The 21,055-nt window shown below is 47.2% G+C and overlaps 1 protein-coding gene across 1 annotated transcript in view; it reads right to left on the bottom strand.

Moving 5' to 3' along the window:
- CHCHD3 (coiled-coil-helix-coiled-coil-helix domain containing 3) overlaps positions 1 to 21,055 on the bottom strand; it is a 203,884-nt gene that overhangs the window by 3,363 nt on the left and 179,466 nt on the right. Inside the window, exon 7 of the mRNA XM_081210516.1 lies at positions 9,492 to 9,627. Within this exon, the coding sequence (XP_081066642.1) occupies positions 9,492 to 9,627 (136 nt within the window). The remainder of the gene's footprint in view (positions 1 to 9,491; positions 9,628 to 21,055) is intronic.

Here is a 21,055-nt window from a genome sequence, read left to right as displayed (position 1 = left end):
ACCCATTTTATGCTGAATCTTCTGATAACACTTGGCATTGATAAATGGTACCAGCGTCCCTCTGGCATTGATAGGCAGGCAACCCGGGAAGGCAGCCCATCTAGGAGAAGGAAACTGATCCTCAACCTCCACTGCCAGAGAGCCCGTGTGGTGTAGTGGTTAAGAGCGGTGGACTCGTAATCTGGTGAACCGGGTTCGCTTCCCCGCTCCTCCACATGCAGCTGCTGGGTGACCTTGGGCCAGTCACACTTCTCTGAAGTCTCTCAGCCTCACTCACCTCACAGAGTGTTTGTTGTGGGGGAGGAAGGGAAAGGAGAATGTTAGCCGCTTTGAGACTCCTTATGGTAGTGATAAAGCGCAATATCAAATCCAAACTCTTCTTCTTCTTCTTCCTTGCAGGATATCTTTGGGAGAAGAAAAGGCTAAGGAGTAAAGCCTACACATATCCAGAGTGGAGTGCCCAAGACGGTTGGATGGCGCCTTGTACGCCTCCTTCCAGCAACTCCTGCAGCCAAGCTGATGCCAAACATATTGCTCTCCTTTCCTTTCCATCACATCATCAAGGCCAAGAGGAGGATCTTGTTGCCTGGGCAGCCCAAGACCTCCAGGCGCCCTGGCCAGGCTTGCATCCCAGGGAGCTCACTTTGGTGCTGCTAATACAGCGGTTTGACTTCAGCCCACGCTGGCACCCTCCTTCGTCTCTCGAGACAGACGGATGCCAATGACAAGAGCTCCTCTTCACATTGCCATTGTGGTGTGGAGGCTCCTGAAGTGGGGTACAAGGGCGGAAAGTTTGCCCCAGCGTATTTCCCCTCCTGGTGTTCTTGCAAGGCATTTTCTTCCCACCTGTGATGATAGCACAGTGCTGCAGGATCCTGGGTTTATACAGAGTGCATGTTTGTGTGCATTTTATTCTGCGCTAGCTTGTTTCTCCCATTCATATAACCTTGATGGTTTCTTCCTTGCAACAGGAAGGCATCTTCTGCAAGAGAATCTTATTATGGAAAAGCCTGGCTACACGTTACTCTCATGGTGTGAAGAGTGTGAACTGGGCTCTGACTATTAAAAAACCTGAAGTTCCCTGGAGACAGGCAGGGTAACCTATAAGAGCTTGCAGGAAGACAGGAGCCCTTGGTGATCTTTTTTTTTTTTAAAGTAATATTGATTGAAATTTTACAAACAATAAAAAGTTTCAAAGTTTAAATATAAAAAATAAGAAGAAAGAATAACCCTAATAGAAGAGAAAAGAACTACAAAGATACAAAAACAAAACACATGAAAAATGCAAAATAGAAAGCAGTTAACAAAAAGAAAAAAGGAGAAAAATCAGTATTTTCATATCTTATACTTCATTTACTAGTTTCCTGACCTCCTCGCACCTCCCTTTTTGTATTCCAGTTCAGATATTTAATTCAGCAAGTCCTTACCCTCTATCATTTATCCTTGCTCAGCATCTTAGCCTATTATAAATATATATTTTCCACCATTATAAGTCCATATTTACATATTCTTATTAATCTTTTTACCAATACCGCTTATTTTCAATCCAACATCCCTTTAACATTCATTAATTTTTTTATAATATTTTTTATTGATTTTACAAAAGATTTTTAAAACAATACAAACATATAAAAAGACATACAAACACGTATAGTTTCATAACCTTCTTTTCATAAACCTTGTTTCTCAGACTCCCCCATACCTCCCCTTTCTGCATCCCAATGTCCAAAATTTCTTAGCAACTTCTAAATGTTTCTGTCAAGTCTCTGTCCTTTTAATCTTTCCTTCAGTCTAGCCTTGTATCGCTGTAACCCTTTCTTTCTCAAAACCTTGACATTCTAACATTCAACAAGTTTATAATAGTCCTTAAGATAGATTTTAAATTTCTTCCATTCTTCTTCCGCCGTCTCCTTTCCCTGATCACAGATTCTGCCAGTCATCTCAGCCAATGTCATATAGTCCATCACTTTCATCTGCCATTCTTCCAGGGTGGGTAGATCTTGTGTCTTCCAATACTTCGCGATAAGTATTCTTGCTGCTGTTGTAGCATACATAAAGAAAGTTCTGTCTTTCTTTGACACCAATTGGCCGACAATGCCCAAGAGAAAGGCCTCTGGTTTCTTAGGGAAAGTACATTTAAGTACCTTTTTCATTTCATTAACATTCATTAATTTTACAGTATTTCTGCAAGTAGTCTTTAAATTTCTTCCAGTCTTCTTCCACCACCTCTTCTCCCTGGTCTCGGATTCTGCCAGTCATTTCTGCCAACTCCATGTAGTCCACAGGAGCCCTTGGTGATCTTTCTCCCTCTTGTCTAGGTCTCCACTCCTCTCCCCAAAGACAGCTAGCCCCTCAAGGAGCTATGCAGGGAGAAGGGGGCCAGAACATTCTCTCTAGTTTTCTCCACCTGCCTCCAGGGAACCTTCGGAAATCTCAGCAGCTAAAGCCTGGCTTATGCTTGACTACTTTCCGTGTGATGAATGCAACACCAGCCAGGCTCTTAACATTCAACACTGCATAAATTTAAACACTGCATAAATTAACATATTTCAGGGGCAAAGTGGGGGGTGGGGTGAGGAATGCCACAACTTGAAAAGCAGAACCCCGCTACTTCGCTCTAGGAATCTGCCAGGTGAGGCAGGAAAATACAGGTGGCTGCCCATCACACAGATTGCTGACAGATCAAAACAAAACACAAAACACCATTTCCACTGTAAGGAGAGGGAGGGAAACAACCACCCACATTTCCACTGCAAGAGATGCCCTGTATGACACAGAGAAGATTGAGTTGGGTACGCAGGGGGTTCCATTCTGTGTTTTCGAAGCAGCAGCAGATACACCTGCAACATTTTGGATTAATTGCTCAGAAAACTTGCTAATTGTTGGACATTTCCCTTGGTTAAAAACAATCTCTCTCGCATGTGCGCCAAATTATTCACTGCAATGACTTCAATCAGAACAGCAGGCGCAGGACTTTCAGGGAGAAAAGCAGAATTGTCTGTGCCTCCTCAGCATACTTTTTAGCTGCTTAGATAAAGGACAATATTATAGCAACGATCAAGGCAAACAATTCTGAGCACTAGGGGTTTGGCTGATAGAGGGGAATATATTCCCACCCACCCCCAATAGCTCTCAATATATTCCAAGAATGAAGCTGATGAACCTGAGCTGGAAAATATAGTGCGAAAAATATGGTATATATATATAAGACGCACCAGACCATAAGACACACCTAGTTTTTGGAGAAGGAAAACAAGAAAAAAAAAATCTGAATCCCAGAAGCCAGAACAGCAAGAGGGATCGCTGCGCAACGAAAGCAGCGATCCCTCTTGCTGTTCTGGCTTCTGTGATAGCTGTGCAGCCTGCATTCGCTCCATAAGACGCACACACATTTCACCTTACTTTTTAGGAGGGAAAAAGTGAGTCTTACAGAGCAAAAAATACAGTATTTTTGGTGGGAGGTGGTCATGGTGAGGAGAGGCACTAGGACAGGGGTCAGCAAGGCTTACCTTGCCTGGGCTGGTTTACTCCAGCGGAGATCCCTCCGTGGGCCGGATCGCACGCATACCTACCCAAGATTTCCGGAGTCTGCACCTGTGCAGGTGCAATTTCCGGCATCGTGGAAGTGAGTCCCCGCGCCGTGCTGGTTTAGCACAGCGCGTGGGGAATCCCTGAGCGGATGGCTCGGTTTGTGGGCAGCTCATGGGCCAGTTAAATGACCTCCATGGGCCTTAGGTTGCCAACCCCTGCACTAGGAGCAAGAGCGCATCTGGTTGCTTAAGAAATTGGCATGGTGCATGTGACAAGACCAACTGGCTACATCCCTGCTCAATGCAACCAAGCTAGCTGTCAGACCAGAGGCTTATCTAGTCCAGCAACCTGTTCTCACAGTGGCCAACCGGATGCTTATGGGAAAACCAGAAGAAAGACATGTGGCAGTGAGTTCCACAGTTTAACTAATCACTGCATGGAGAAGCACTTTCTGTTCTGATCCAACAGTCAGCATCATTGAATGTCCACGAGTTCCAGTGTTATGACAGAGGGAGAAAAGCTTACTGTTATGTTCCCCCCCCCTCAAGATCCCATTCTTGCTGTAAGTGCGCATAAACGCTGATTGCCGCCAGCCGCCACTGCCTTGCCTTGATAAACATGGTCACGATAAACAACTGTCGTCATCGGAAGCCTGCTCTGGTGGAGGGGAGGAATATATCAATAATATGCTTCGCTTTATCAAACTGCCTTGAGAGAACTTCAGATAAAGATTTAACTCAAGATACAGCCAAGTGTCAAAGCCCTCAATATTAGCAGCTCCACGAGGTTTTTCTAAGGGAGAGATGGAGTCGGGAGATTACCGAGTGCGAAATACGGAGTGTGCAGATGACAAGACGAGCCGATTGCAATCGAGGCAGGAAGGAAAGAGGAGTCAATAAATTCAATTTATGAGCAGCACAAAAAGAGTCTTCGGCTGCCGTGCTGGTGGGAGGCATCGCTACCTGGATTTCAGATTCCCTCCTGTGTCTGCTTCTCGGCGTTATTGAGCCGGTTTCCAAACGCAGTTTTTGTTGTTGCTGCTCTTCTTCTTCGGTAGCCGATTTCGGATTGGCTTCTTCATCCCCTGATTTCCCTCTCCTCGGCTTATTCATCCCCTCGCATGCATCTGTCTGCGTTAATCACGGTCTGGTTTTCATACAGCCTTTTTCGGAGCAGCTTCAAAGCCAACTATTTGTTTAGACTCTTCAGTCATCAGCAGCTTAAAGGGGGGGGGAATTGCGCCCCCACCTACGGCCCACAAGGACTACAAAAACATCCTCCCTTGGGATGTAGGAGTAAAAATATAGCTCCCTCTAAGCCTTTCCAATAGCATGATAAAAGCGCTTTCTGTTCCCACATGGGCACATCCAAACATATATGAGCATGGTTTTAACTGCTATCGCTGCTCTCAAAGGACTCTTGGAAACACCATTTTGGTAGGGTCTTAGAGACCCCCAGCCTCCTCCCAACCTGCCCAGGATTCCAGACCACCTGTTTTAACGTGCACCGTAAGCTGTGTTCTGTATATCCATATCCTAGAACAGGTTCATGAGAGTGGAGTGAAACCCCACTAACAGTTAGAGGGCCATCAAAACTTAACAACTGTCTGCATCAGAGAGGAAGTGCGGTCCTGGGGTGCTGATGTTCTTCCAGAAGGCACAGCAGCGATAGTATGTGATGCTACTCTGAATGCTCAGCAAATATGCAGATGACAGCCATGACTCCACCTTCTATTCCTGCCATTTCGGAAAGTTTGATGATAATGTCTAACTTTATGCTGCTTTCAGCATGCTGCAATAATGATATTTCTTTATGCTTCCTCTCCATTGGTTTATGTTGTTTATTAATAAAACATTTTTTAAAAAATAAATAAGAAACAGCAATAGATTTTGGAACGGTTGGGGCATCGTTGCCAAGTAAGGAAAATGTTTTGTTGTCTGTCTACAGGAGGACATCTGTGGCATGGGGCTGTGCATTTCGGGGGGGGGGGAATGAAGCACAAAATGAACGTTTGCTCAGGCATTAGTTGGCAACTGCACATCCTCTTCTTCTTCTTCTTCTCTGGTGATCACTCATAGCCGAGTAAGATTGTCTTCCATAAACATGGTTTTAACAATGAGTCCGTAAGTGGCTGTGGAGGCCAATTCTGGATCCACACGTCCTTCCACAGTGGGGACATTGGTTCCTGGGCAGGAGTTGATCACGGTGTGGATTTGCCAGGCGTGCCTTCCTCTTAGCACGTTTCTCCCTTGCGTCCTGAGTTTGAGTGTCTTCAAAGCCCATGACACCCTTGGGAAAGGCTGTTCTCCAACTGGAGCGCTCGCAGGACAGTGTTTCCCAGTTGTCCGTGTTTATACTACATTTTTTAAGATTTGCCTTGAGACAGCCTTTAAACCTCTTTTGTTGACCACCAGCATTACGCTTTCCATTTTTAAGTTCGGAATAGAGTAGTTGCTTTGGAAGACGATCATCAGGCATCCGCACAACATGACCAGTCCAATGAAGATGATGTTGAAGAATCATTGCTTCAACACTGGTGATCTTTGCTTCTTCCAGTACACTGGCATTAGTTCGCCTGTCTTCCCAAGTCAGTGATGTCACAGGTATTATCTGAACTGGGTGGGCAATCTCTGGGCATAAGCCTAGTTGGACCTGCAAGGTCTCCCCATTTAGCCTGCAACGCTGTTTCAGCCAAGCCACACCCATGTGCCCTATGCATGGCATTATATATATGACACCAGGTGTGGGGGCAGGTGAAAACCTGGCTCAGCCAAAAGGGGGTTTGCAGGCACTGCCGATCAGGTGATCGGCAGTGCCTGCAACACCGTATGCAAGCCAATCTGAAAGGGGTTCCCTAAGACCGAACCATCAGCTGACTGTCTGGGTTTTCCTAAGCTCCTTTCAAAGCGCTGTCCTGTGGAATGCTTTGAAAGAAGTCGTGAAAGTGCAGGGCAAAAAAGGTATCACTGTGGTGTCAGGTGACTTGGCCCACCCACCTGTCAAACTTGGCCCGCAAGGGGTGGGGGACATAGCCATCTGGCTGGCCCACCAAACAGATGCAGTTCTTCATCCTTGATGTGTAAGAAAGACAGTGCAGGCCACATGCCAGCCTCAATAGTTCTACAGATGTCATAGACCTTGGTGTGGGGGGAAAACTTGAATTTTTATAGCAAAACCAAATTGCTGTTTGGTTGCTGTGGGGTGGGGGGAAACAGAGGCGTGACTCACAGGGAAGATATCCAAATCCTTTGCAACAGAAGAGTTATGTGGCCATTTCTCAAAAAACCTGAATTGCTCGTACAGTCATACCTCGGGCTGAAGTAGCTTCGGGTTGAGCATTTTCGGGTTGCCCTCCGTGGCGACCCGGAAGTAACAGAGCGCATTACTTCCGGGTTTCGCCACTCGCGCATGCGCAGACACTCAAAATGACACCATGCGCATGCGCAGAAGCGGCAAATCACGACCCGTGCATGCGTAGACGCTGGTTGCGTTCGCTTCAGGATGCGAACGGGGCTCCAGAACGGATCCTGTTCGCACCCAGAGGTACCACTGTACATCGTGAAAGCCAGCATGCTGGACCCAGGGGTGAAACCAGAAAGTTAACTCAGGATAGTGAAAGGATGATTGTCCGAGTGGTGGAGAGAATTAAGCATAGCCGAAATTCTAGGTTCTTATCTGAGTTGCACACCATAGACACCCATATAATTTGAGAGTAGAAGTGGAAACTGAGGTCATTTTCAGCAGTGAGGACCAATGGAACCCAGACAAACAAGATCTGATTTTGAGCAGGGCAACGGTGGTTGGTGATTTGAGTATCAGGATTATATAGCTTCCTCCGTTCTTCCCCGGCAAGCTCAGACTTTGTAGGCTTGAGTTGAGATAAGAGAACAGAGGAGGCCTTGGTGCTGCTTCCCCTCTCTGCCACCAGCTGAATCAGAATAGCAGGAGTGCCGTGAGGGGCTACTATACTGGAAGAACAAGCGTGAAACTCGGAGGCGACAGCGAGGGAGCAAGCAGCACACAGGGCAGGCAAGGGGGAGCAGGCAACAATCATGTATCTATAAAGATGCCGTAATTGGCCCTTTCCATCTCTCAGTTCCATGCATACGGTCTACGCCAGATTACTGTGTTCTCTTGAGAGACTCCACAAAGTAAACTTGGCAAGCTGCCTTGACAACCATTATAAACTGGCGTGTCCCTGGATTTGCAGACATGCAAAGCGAGCAAACGATAGCCATACAAGCTAGAGCGTGGCTTCTGGCCCTGCCGGTCCACCGGGGACGCTCTCTGAAAGAGAGCGGGCCAACTTGGTGGAAATGGAATTATAACAGGAGCAGAAGAGGATAATTTATAAAGCACCACCAGAAGCAAGCCAAGAGGATGTGTGCAACTGCCTTTGCTGGCAACGTTCGCCGCGGAGCCGCTGGATGCATCCCAGCAGAAAGTTCAGAGCTTTGCTGAAATAAATGGGAGCTGAGTAAGAGCAGTGCTACCAAAAGGAAAGACAAGACAAGACACTTTCCTCTAATTCGGCGGTTCTCAACCTGTGGGTCCCCAGATGTTGTTGACTACAAACGGAAGGGTTTGCCCTTAGCTTAGCTGGAACAGGCAAAGCAGACGCAATGCTTGAAAAGCCAAAGAACACCCAAAAATAGGTAGAGTGGTATTACTGGGGCAAGGAAGGAGGTTATATCTAGCAAGGAGGGTGCCAGGCGATGCTGTATAGATTTGACAAAATGTGAAGAATCTCTACTTGCAACAGCGTGATTCAAGGCCGGCTAGAAGCAGCGAAAGGCGGGGGAGGATTTAAATGCATTTCAAATGCAGACATGGATCCAAAGCCCCAGCGACTGCAACTAAGCTCACCCGCCGTCAGTTTAAGCAAGGTATATGGAGAGAACGACAAAGAAACTCTATGAATTGAAAGCAAATCGGAGGAAGAGAAATCCAATATTAGATGGGGGGGGGGGATTCCTTCCAGTAGCGCCTTAGAGACCAACTAAGTTTGTTATTGGTATGAGCTTTCGTGTGCATGCATGCTTCTTTAGATACACTGAAACAGAAGTCACCAGACCCTTATATATAGTGAGAGGGTGAGAAGGGGTTTTACTCAGAAGGGTGGTGGGAATGGGTGACTGACTGATAGGTGTGGTAAACCTGTTGACGACAGTCAATCACCCATTCCCACCACCCCTCTGAGTAATACCCCTCCTAGTAAAAGGTAAAGGGCCGACTCTGGGGTTGCAGCGCTCATCTCGCTTTACTGGCCAAGGGAGCCAGCGTACAGCTTCCGGGTCACGTGGCCAGCATGACTAAGCTGCTTCTGGCGAACCAGAGCAGCGCACGGAAATGCCATTTACCTTCCCGTCGGAGCGGTACATATTTATCTACTTGCACCTGACGTGCTTTCGAACTGCTAGGTTGGCAGGAGCAGGGACCGAGCAACGGGAGCTCACTCCATCATAGGGATTCGAACCGCCAACCTTCTGATCGGCAAGTCCTAGGCTCTGTGGTTTAACCCACAGCACCACCCCTGTCCCAATACCCTTCCTACCCTCTCACTATTTATAAGGGTCCGGTGACTTTTTTTTCAGCGTATCTGAAGAAGTGTGCATGCACACAAAAGCTCATACCAATAACAAACTTAGTTGGTCTCTAAGGTCCTACTGGAAGGATTTTTTTTAATTTTGTTTTGACTACGGCAGACCAACACGGCTACCTATCTGTAACCAATATTAGATTGTTCACAATGCTAAGTGTTAAACAATACTGTAGAAATAAATGGAACAGGATCGGCCGGATCCCTAGACCATACCATGAAATAATGAAAAAGAAGTGCAGAGAATCGCAACGACCTTGCAAAAATGGTCTAAGGCAGGAAACTGCCCAGAAGGCCCAGAGGGAGCTCCATGGAGGTCTCGCCATATCCCTGCCCCCTACACCTGCTTTTTGGGACTCACCTGCTTGGCATGGTTGACACACTTCAAGTACTCGCTGGCCAGAACTGAGCAGCTCAGCGTCTGCTGGGAGTTTTCCTGGTAGCACTGGAAGATTTTGCTCTGCAAGTCAGCACACACAGGGCGAGACTCGTATCGCCTGCAACAGGGGGGAGGGAGGGGAGATAAGATGGAGGAGAAGGAGGAAGAAGAAGAAGATAGGTATTGAATGGCTGCTTTCATACTAATTTATATGAAACAATGTATTATTATATAGAATATTTTGCTGGCAGAAAGTAGGTTCTTTGTATTCTTAATTATATGATCCAGATTCATACAGACTAAAGGTCCATCCAGTCCAGAACTCTGTTTCAATAATTGCCACCCTCATGCCCTGAACCCTTCCCTGTTGCTTGATATCAGAAGATATTGTAGGCGTACTCTTGGAAATCAGATGAGACTGTTAGCTTCCCCCCGCCTGCCAGCTTATCAACGTACCACAAATGACTTCCGTGGCTTCATGTGGGCTAGTACATTTTTGGGGTGGGGTAGGAACATATATGGACTTATTTCCAAAGCTAGTTTCATACAATATCCAAAAGAAACATTCATTCATTCATTCCCTTCACCCCAAGGTCCCAAGACAGGCATAGCCCAAGGAAGTAACACATGCAACATTAAAAGAAAACAGTAGACACAGCGCAATCGCAGAGTATTTGTTCTCCCAAGAATTAATGAACGGGAACCAAGATTTCTCAAGTACTCAGTGTATATTGCCAGCCTTCCCTAATCCATGCAAACACAATACGTTTTGGCAGTTCAGCTGGTTTCCACAGTTCGCCCAGCCAGTCTTTCTACAACAGATTTACAATCAGCATTTCCAATGTTGACAGATCCAAGATTAACTCAGTACGCTCCCTCCACCTTACAATCCGTCTTAGGAACCTACCTCGACATTTACTAGATTCGCAGGACTTATGTAGTCACTCGTGGTTTGGGTTACCTGGATTGCCTCTCTCCAAAGGTCTCCCATCATCATCATCTTCTAGAAATTACGCTGGTGCAGATTTACATAGAAATAGCGGCTTTTTACCAGCCGACATCTGCGCCGTCCAGCTGCATAGATGCTACGCAATCCTACGAAATTAGGCATCAACCTTTCTTCCTGTTGTTCTCACTATAGCAGAAGTGGGAACTGAAAGAGCCCCATGGGCCAGATCCTCAGTTTCCCCCTCTGCAGGTCACCCACCTGTTCAAAGGGGCATTGAATAACAGAAGCAACTACAGGCCAGGCACGTGCGCGTGCGCACACACACATACAAACACACGGTCCCTCTGCCATCATCACTCTCCAGCACCCACCACCAGACTTGAGAAGTGGTTGTTTCTGCTGTTTGGTAAATGGAAACCACATAGCATTCGAAATACACCTCATTCCTCTCTTTTGAAAATCAATATGTGAACACACACGTTTCCCCCATAAATCCAATATCCAGCTCAATCATATCTTCCACATAGTATCATTTTAAGTAGAACATGGTGAGAGAGAGAGAGAGACGCTCATCTGTGAGTGTGTCCTGCAATGAATATTTTTATGCTCCTTATTTCGGATTGGTTTGGGAATAACCATATTTTAACAAAAAGGATGAAAGTGAGATGCAAAGCAGTCAACTGCTCCTTAGGAGGGCTCGGTTCTTGGCAGCCTTGCAAGATGTAGAAGCAAAAAAGAAACCAGAGGGTGACTGCTAAATCTCCTTTATTTTACAGCACACGCCAGATTAAAAAAAAACACCCATCTCTCCAGCGTTCTTGATCATTATGCTGTTCCACTGCAAAATGTTGGGAAGCCAAATTAAAAATCCAGCCTAGTGGCCCTGCTCTGCAGGCTCCAAAAGTTGAGACTTCTGTAGATACTTGAGGCCAAGAGGCTTTCATGGATTCATCGAGTTGGAAGGGACCACAAGGGTCATCTAGTCCAACCCCCTGCAAGGCAGGAATCTTTTTTGTCCAATGTGGAGCTCAAACCCACAAGATTTAAGAGTCTCATGCTCTACCAATGAAGTGATCTTCCATGTACAAATGTGCTCTTGGTAGCTGCTCCTGCTGTCAACAAGTATTTTTACAGGGGGACCCTGGTAAAGCTAATGCTCTGAATGTGGAAGATCCTGGGTTTAATTTCCTTTTTTAAAAAAAAGATTCATGTAGCAGCAGATGATAGGAAATACCCCTCCCTCCCTGAAACCCCAAAGAGCTGCTGATGGACAAGCCAGGATAAAGGCAGCTTCCTGCATTCCACATCACATCGTGTGTCACCCCTAAATGTTCAATATCCAAAGACCTCATATTGAGAGAGGGGCTTCCCTAAGGAGATGCAGGCCGCTGCCAATGGAGAGGCAAACGTCTGCCTGGATAGCCCTCCACCACTTTGGATACAGGATGTGACCGAGTCAGGAGGCACAATCCAAAGTGCACCCCTATGTCAACTCCAGAACTGATCTCCACATTGCATTTCCTAGTCAAAAAGTTGGTCTTTCTGTCTGGAGAGACAGGGTGTGGTGTGTGACGCTGCTATGCCAACTGCTTCCTCACCAACTTGCAACCTTCAGGATTTGAGCTAAAGAAAGGAATTCTCCCCGTATTAGCACATTCATCTACTATGCTTGCAAGGGTTGGGGGCAGCAAGAGCAAACTCACAAGGAGTGGGTAGCACAATGTGCGATGCTGCTGGAAGCAGACTTTTGTGGACTGTCAAGGCTAGGAGCCAGAGTAGTGTCCAGAGTTGGTTTACTTGTGACAGGTAGTTATAACCCACTGTCAGGGAACTGCCATCAGCTCAGAGGCCAGCGATAGAAGGGCAGTTTTGTTACAGGGAGCCTCCGAAAATCTTGCGAAGGAGTTCCTCTTCTGGCGAGGAGGAAAGCCCCACCTCCAGTTGAGAGTAGGTGCAAGGACCAGAGGATGCTAGAAAGAGCCTTAACACCTGAGCAAGCCGGAAAGGAGGGAAGCACGCCCTTGCCATCGCCCATCATGCGCAGTAGTCTGCGGTGCAGGGAGGGGCGGAAAAGGCTGGGGGGTGACGAAACTTTTATGTTGGGGGAGGTACAAAAACAGACCACTCCCGGATTCTGCTAGTAATTGAGCCAGACATGAACTTATGACGCTCTTCACTGTAAATAGTTTGCACCGAAATAAAGCCTGGAAAAGACAGGTCGGAGTCCTGCCTGGTTACTCTCGAGCAACCACAACAGCACCTGACACCCACCTTTTAGGACAAAGGCCTCCCAGGTGTGCTTCCTCAGAGAGCCTCTTTAGGGAACCTCGGGACACGAGTCACTTGCCCCCATAGCTCTTCTTCTGAGTGAGCAGAAATGGGCCTGAGCTGAGCACCACCCTCTTTAATTGTGTCCTCAGAAGTCGACTGTGTCACAATATGAGAAGTGATGCTGCGGCTTCTGTGACTGATAACCGTGAAGGCTACAGCTGCATCCATCCCCCCGAAAAAGCTCGGAGGGACGCAGCATGCACATGCTTCGTATGACTTATGACTCACCACTCTCATGATTCACCACTTCTAATGAAACCTAATGGAAGCCCAGCTGCGGACGGCTAATAGGGTTTGTTTGGAGAGTCACTGCAAGCAAAGCAATTAACCTAAACTTAGAACAGCTCCTGAACTGTTCAGATGAGGTAATTCCGATGGCAAGGCTTTGCTCCCTTAGCAAAAGCATCCTCAATGCGCAGGACAGTTCAAATTGAGAGTGGCAGACACGCGGCCTCTCAAAATTCTCCACCCTATCATCCAGTTTATCAGGAGAGAGGAGAAATTCTCCCAGCAGCTTCTTGTAGGAGGGGGGAATCACCATCCGTAGAAAAAGTAGGACTGCTCCATTCCCCTTTTTTCTGTTTTTGCTGCCACAGCAAGTGCTGCATAGGCAGCTGCCTTAAACAGACTCAAGATGTTCTGATCTTAGGATCTTCCTTGACAAACAGAATCATGGAACTGTGGGGTTGGAAGAGACTCCGAGAGTCATCTAGTCCAAACGCCTGCAAACCAAAGCATCCATGACAGGAGCTGTCAGGTGGTGATGTGGTTGCTCACGAAGAACCAGGCAGGACTCTGACCTGCCTTTTGCAGGTTTGTATTTGTGCAAACTATTTACAGTGCAGAACCACAAAGTTCATGTCCATCTTAAGTCACTTGCAGATTCCAGGAGTGGCCCCTTCCGGTTTCTCCCTCAGCATAAGAACTTAGACACCCCAAATCTCCGCCTCCCCTCCTTACGTTTCACCCCTCTGCACAAACTGGACAACGGAAATGGTGTGCCTGTTTCCTGGCCAGCCGGGCTAGGTGAGGTGCTTGGGCTCTCAGTAGCATCTTCGAGCCCTCCCCTTGCTCGGCTTCCCCCTTCCCCCTCTGCTCCACTGGAGGTGTGGCTCACCCCATCATTGGACGAGGAGCTGCTCCTCAGAAGCATCGGAGGCTCTCTATATCCCACTGCCTCCCTCCGCTGTTCCAATGGCAGTCCCCTGACAGGGGCCATCCAACCATGTGTCTGTGTGATGGCCTGAGATTTGAACTCAGAGGCTGAACCTAAGGGAACCCAGCCTGCACAGGAGTCCCTGCCTCCAGAACCAGCTGAGTCGGGGCTGGGCCATGAGCCTGAAGGGTCCTCACCTGTGCTGGATCCTCCGGTGCAGGCACCAGCTGAGTCTGCTCTGGCCCCTGAGGTGATGGAGGACCCATTGCCTGCAGGTGCTCCACTCTCAGCCCCATCAGGAGAAGGTGAGGTTGCCTCTGGGTCCGGTAACCCTCCAGCCTCTCCTGAGCTGCAGAGGCTCAGGGCAGAGAGGCGGAGGGAACTACGTTCCTGCAGGAGGAGTGCTCGCCTCCAGGCCAGGAGAGGCGAGTCACCTGCCTCGGGGCAGATAAAAGCCAGTCAGCCCCAGTCCCAGGTTGCGGGAGCAACGTTTTTGCTAGCCTGTTCCTGCCTGCACCCTGTCCTGCTCTTCTGCCAGAGTTCTTGACCCCACCTGACTCCCCTCCTTGGACCCAGCTACAGCTTTGACGGACAGACTCCATACCGCACTCTCGGACTGGACTCGGACCTCGCCTCTCGGGACCAGCACAGTCTGCTTTAGAAGCAAAAGGGCAAGGGAGATCTGTTGCACAGTTAGGGGTGGAAGCTAATAGTTCAGAGAGTAGTTCAAATCATAATTGTTATGGCCAAGGCAATGTATGCCTTAGCACAGTCAAGTGGAAGAAAGGTTTTACAGAGCTTCGGAGCTCTCAAGAAGTACGTAGTGTAGGCACTTTTTGCATGTGGGTTCTCCTATCCTCCAAAAGAAACCCTGAGATGACCAAGTATCAATATGTCTGGCTGTGTAAATGGGATCACTTCCTTAGCAGACAATGCACTATATTAGCCTACTAGAAAGAAGCCCTGGCTGCATATTGAACAATTCCATTTGTTGTGCTCCCCTAATGCGCCGTTTACCCATTTGGAAAAAGGCCAAGCGGGATTAACTGCCTAGCATGAGCTAGCGACAAAATGTGCAGTAAAGTATCCTCCATTCCAAAGATTTTGCCTATACCTGTACAATACAACACAACAACATATCCAGGTAGCTGCCCGTTCACTGCGATGAATGTGCTGTATTATATGCAGGCCTGTTTGTGATCTTCTAGATGAGGAAGTTCTAGTATTTATTTACACCCAGCCGTATTGATAAAATAATGTCAAAGCTGCTTCCCAAAATAGGTTAAAGGTAAAGGTAAAGGGACCCCTGACCATTAGGTCCAGTCGTGACCAACTCTGGGGTTGCGACGCTCATCTCACTTTATTGGCCAAGGGAGCCAGCATACAGCTTCTGGGTCATGCAGCCAGCATGACTAAGCCGCTTCTGGCGAACCAGAGCAGCGCACGGAAACACCGTTTACCTTCCCGCCAGAGCAGTACCTATTTATGTACTTGCACTTTGACGTGCTTTCGAACTGCTAGATGGGCAGGAGCTGGGACCGAGCAACGGGAGCTCACCCCGTCGTGGGGATTTGAACCACCGACCTTCTGATCGGCAAGTCCTAGGCTCTGTGGTTTAACCCACAGCGCCACCCGCGTCCCTCAAAATAGGTTAGGATCCCACAAAGCACAGTCTGGAAACAGTTGCAACTAGGCTACTGTTTGCAAACTGGCAAAACGGATCGGTCTGCTTCTACTTCCCAGTTTAACAGTAGTAACAAGCAATATGGAGAACAATGTTATGATTCCTCTTTGACCTTTCAAGCAAGCATTTCAAAACTGGGTGATGATGAAACCTTTGGGCCTTTAACTGAAATGCTCTACTAGTTCCACCAAAGTGGAGAAGCACCTTCACGTATACTTTGCAAAAAAACCAAGAACCCCGGTTTCCTAAGAGACATGGAAAGAGCTGCAATGTGTGATCATAGCACACCGGCTACATTGCTTTAATAACTGGCTTGTCAATCGAAAGCAGTCTTCTAATGCACGAGCAATATGATTTGGTGAACTGAAAATTAAATTCTGATTGACCAAGCCATTCCCCCACCCCCATCAAACTCTGAAGGTGGTCTTAAAAAATGTATAACCTGATTGTATTACTGCACACACCACTCCCATTTTGAGCAAAAACAGCTCTCCTGGGGCAGAGAGACTGTGCCAAATGGAAGGCATTGCCTTTCTTTGCAGGTTTACATAAATCTAATTTAAAATCTGTTCATTAATTTATTTTTGTAGGGCTGCTAGGCACTTTGCAACAACGTTGCAAATAGGATGATTTACTACTCGTTTAGGTGCTCAACTCCACCCTTCCTTTCCCCCATGCCATTGAGAACACCCACTGGCCTTCAGTGTGACCAGCTCTTGACTGACTAACCATCCAAAATATATCCAGCGAAGTCTTCTCCATCCACAATTCCTGCCCCTCATACATTGAACCTCGCATGCAACCTTATGATTTACCTTCTGGCATTCCTTAGTCTTTCTTTTTCATTTTGGACTCACAGTTATCCATGGAGGTGCAGGTCAGTTCTGTGTCTGGGGCAGCTGTCTACCAGCTCCACCTGGTACGCAGGCTGAGACCCTACCTGCCCGCGGACTGCCTCGCCAGAGTGGTGCATGCTCTGGTTATCTCCCGCTTGGACTACTGCAACGCACTCTACATGGGGCTACCTTTGAAGGTGACCTGGAAACTGCAATTAATCCAGAATGCGGCAGCTAGACTGGTGACTGGGAGCGGCCGCCGAGACCATATAACACCAGTTTTGAGAGATCTGCATTGGCTCCCAGTACATTTCCGAACACAATTCAAAGTGTTGGTGCTGACCTTGAAAGCCCTAAACGGCCTCGGTCCTGTATACCTGAAGGAGCGTCTCCACCCCCACTGAGATCCAGCGCCGAGGGCCTTCTGGCGGTTCCCTCACTGCGAGAAGCCAAGTTACAGGGAACCAGGCAGAGGGCCTTCTCGGTGGTGGTGCCTGCCCTGTGGAACGCCCTCCCTTCAGATGTGAAGGAAATAAGCAGCTATCCTATCTTTAAAAGACATCAGAAGGCAGCCCTGTTCAGGGAAGTTTTTAATATTTAACGCTGTATTGTTTTTAACACTTGATTGGGAGCCGCCCAGAGTGGCTGGGGAAACTCAGCCAGATGGGTGGGGTATAAATAATAAATATAATATAATAAATATAAATAATAAATTGATTATTATTATTATTATTATTATTATTATTATTATTATTATTATTTCTTAGCACCTGCCTTTTAACTTGTTTATAAATGTTCTGGAGTTTGGAGCAAGCAGTGAACTGGCTAAGTTTGAATTATGACACCAAATTATTCGGGGCGAGAGAAGGAGATGGCAAAGAGCTACAAAATGAATGCCCCAAACTGGGTGAATGGGCAGATGCAGTTCAATATAAATAAGTGTAAAGTGATGCGCACTGATTCCAAAAATATCTTAACAGATGCACAGTGTACACTGATAGGTTATAAACCAGCGGCAAATGGCCAGGAATGGGCTCTGGGTGGAAAGTTCAATGAAACATTGAATGGTGCCAGTGGGCAGCTACTGCGAAAAATGCGAATTTCATGTTGGGGATCGTTTAGGAAAGGTTTGAAAATATTCTATTTTGTGTGCTCACTTTGGCAGCACATATACTAAAATTGGAATGATACATAGAAGATTAGCATGGCCCCTGCGCAAGGTTGATACGCAAATTCGTGAAGCGTTCCATATTTCTGCCAGAAGCCTTTTTTGCTGGGTATTTCAGGTCAAGAATTGCCAAAAGAAGAAAAAAAACAGAAAATATTTATGTATGCTACAACAGCAGCAAGAGTTTTGCTAGCCCAAGGCTGGAAGACAGGAGAAGTACCAACAAAAGAAGAATGGCAAGAAAAATTGATTAACTACACTGAATTAGCAAAGTGAACAGACAAATTACATGAAAAGGACAATAGTGACTTTAAAAAAGAATGGGAACCTCTCACAACTCACCTACAGAAACAACAAAAAGAGATGGACTCACTGGCAGGTTTTGAATGAACATTCACAACTTTAAGTAGAATATGAAGAAAGACAGTGCAAGAACATGTATAGCTATTTAACATGCAGAAGATAACAAGTAATGTAACAGGCACCCAAAAATTATCATGGGGCTGGAGCAACTCCCCACAAAATATTTAAAATTATGCACAATATGGAGAGAAAGCAGGTTTATTGTTTCTCCCTCTTATATAATATTAGGCGATGGAATAATCTAGGATGGTCAAAGCAAAGTAGTTGTTCCCATCCATAGGGCGGTATTCATCACCTTTACAGCTTGACATATGCCAGTAAAACAGATACAGACGCAGATACGGTGGCAGAGCTCATTGCTAGGAATTTACACAATTCTTGGATGCACAAGAATCTCGCTCTCTCTTTCCCCTCACTTTGCAGCAAAAATTTTAAATGGTTAAGTCTCAGGTTGCTTTGTTCTATTCCGTACATGCTCCATTTAAAAAAACATCTTATTTTCAGCAGACGATCAAATGCTTTGGAGCAAATACACTAATTCTTGTTGGTCTCCATGGCAAAAGGGGGGAAAGTTCTACCTCTTCTTTTTCACAACAGAATGACGCTCCGGGGATAATGATGCTGAAATTTAGTGTTGTGCACCTTTAAAGGTGTTTGATGCTGAGCATTGCAGTTGACCTTAGAGAGAAAGAGAGAGAAGCTGCTTCCACTTAAGGAGAGAGTACAGTATATATTACTGATATAAAAGGAAAGCACAGTTTCTGTGGTAGTGTGAGGCACTATAAAGATTTTATTACTGTAAGTTTGAGGTGGCTGTATTGCTCCCAGGCCTACTGAGCCAGGAGTGAGTTATGCAGCTCTTCCTAAAAGAGTGCCAATAAAAAATTTACAGTGCTGCTGGACTGTCATGTAGTTGGGCTTCTGTGGGTCGTGGCTTTAGCCCCCTCTATTTTACTCTGAATATTTAGTTTTGCAGAACTGGAGCGGGAAACCAAAGTATTGCTTGTCTGTTCTTACCAGTAGTAAGCTATAACCCCCCCCCCAAAAAAAACCCCACCCCTACCCTCATCACTGCACTATGAATTTAAGGCTGAGCTCAAGTTCTCAGCAGAGAACTATCAAAGCGAAATGGGGTGCCTATGGGGAAAGAAGGATGCTCTGAAATCACCTGCTCTGGCTCACCTTTCTCACCACCACCTGTTAGACAGCTGCCCTACTCAAAGAGGCTTCTAGCCACTGGTGGCTTCCATTGCTTTTACCCAGGGGTCCCTTGAGCCAAGGCTGGAAGCACTGCCCACCTTCCAGGAGACAATTCGTCAAATTGTGAAGTTGGAAGGGTCCACAAGGGTCATCTAGTCCAAACCCCTGCAATGCAGGAATATTTTGACCAGCTTGGGGCTCAAACCCATGATCTTGAGACTACGAGTCTCATGCTCCACCGACTGAACTATCCTAGCTCACTCAAGGGAAGGCATCAGCCCCAGCCAGCATGGCCAATGGTTGGGGGTGATGGGAATTTTAATTCAACAACATCTAGCCGTAGGTTAGGCCATCCCCTAAAATGTTCTCTAGGTATTTGTAATGGGTATGGGGTTGCTCGTGCGTAAGTTGCCGCCTCTCCTGGTTATGTTGCCTTGTTAAACCTTTCTGTTTGGACAGCCCTTCACTTCGTGGCTGCCTCAGTCGCTAGCAGAATCCGTCAGTGGGCGTTTCTTAAATCTTTTCCAACATAAAAGTTGTTTGACACCCAGTCTCCTCCTACTCTCCCTGCGCGGAAGTCTTCTGCGCAGGGTGGGCGTGGGTAGCGGAGGACCCGTGCTCTCCCCGCTGGTGTCCGGTGAAGAGTCCTGGAGCCCTCTCGCCGATTCCCCCATCAGCCCCTCTATATCCCTGGTGTTGCGCTGATTAGCTTCCCCATCTGCGGAGCTGCCTCTCTCCCTGCTGGGCCCTTCTCCAGCATCATTTGAGAGCCTTCCCTCCGCCTCTAGCTCTGATGTCAGTTCCCTGACAGTATTGTTGGACTGTGACTCCTCGTCATCCCTGAACACGATACGATAATCTTTATTGTCATTGTCCCATACAGAACAACGAAATTGAAAAAATCTACACCAGACATTCACAAACCAACAGGCCTGCTATCCCAGCTATCCCAGCGTGGTTAGCCCCCTAAAAACTCTGATACCCCATAATTAAATACAATATACTTCCATAGAGACTGGGTTTAAGTTGGCCACCTGGGAAGTTAAGGAGGAAGAATGCTACTCTAGAGAAGGGGTCAGCAACCTGCGGCCCATGAGCAACAAGCAGCCCATGGGGGCAGTTTAACCGGCCCACGAGCTACCCCCAAACCGAGCTGCCTGCTCCGTGAGTCCCCGTATGCTGCGCTAAACAGGCACAGCGCAGGGACTCGCTTCCGCAATGCTGGAAATCACATCTGCGCATGCCCAGATGCCAGAAATCGCACACGTGATCCAGCCCACGGAAAGATCGCCGTGGGACTTGACCGGCCCATGCAGGTAAAACCTTGCCCACCCCTGCTCTAGAGGACTTCCAGGTAAAGACAAAAACATGAAAGCCACCAGCTGGCAAAACTGCATACACTAATAATATAATAATAATTTATTATTCATACCCCACCCATTTGCCTGAGTTTCCCCAGCCACTCTGGGCAGCTCCCGATCGAGTGTTAAAAACATTACAGCATTAAATATTAAAAACTTCCCTAAAAAGGGCTGCCTTCAGATGTCTTTTAAAGATAAGATAGCTGCTTACTTCCTTCACATCTGAAGGGAGGGTGTTCCACAGGGTGGGTGCCACCACCGAGAAGGCCCTCTGTTTGGTTCCCTGTAACCTCACTTCTCGCGATGAGGGAACCGCCAGAAGGCCCTCGGCGCTGGATCTCAGTGTCCGGGCAGAACGATGGGGGTGGAGACGCTCCTTCAGGTATTCAGGACCGAGGCCATTTAGGGCTTTAAAGGTCTGCACCAACAATGCCACCACCGCTGGCCAGTTTTTGCCTTCTCCCTTTTCCTTTCTCAAAAACCATTGAAATGATCCCT

Source organism: Podarcis bocagei (genome assembly GCF_964188305.1).
Source record: "Podarcis bocagei genome assembly, chromosome: 10".
NCBI lineage: Eukaryota > Metazoa > Chordata > Lepidosauria > Squamata > Lacertidae > Podarcis > Podarcis bocagei.
The sequence above is the reverse complement of the archived record's forward strand: the minus strand, read 5'-3'. Positions and strand labels throughout refer to the sequence as shown.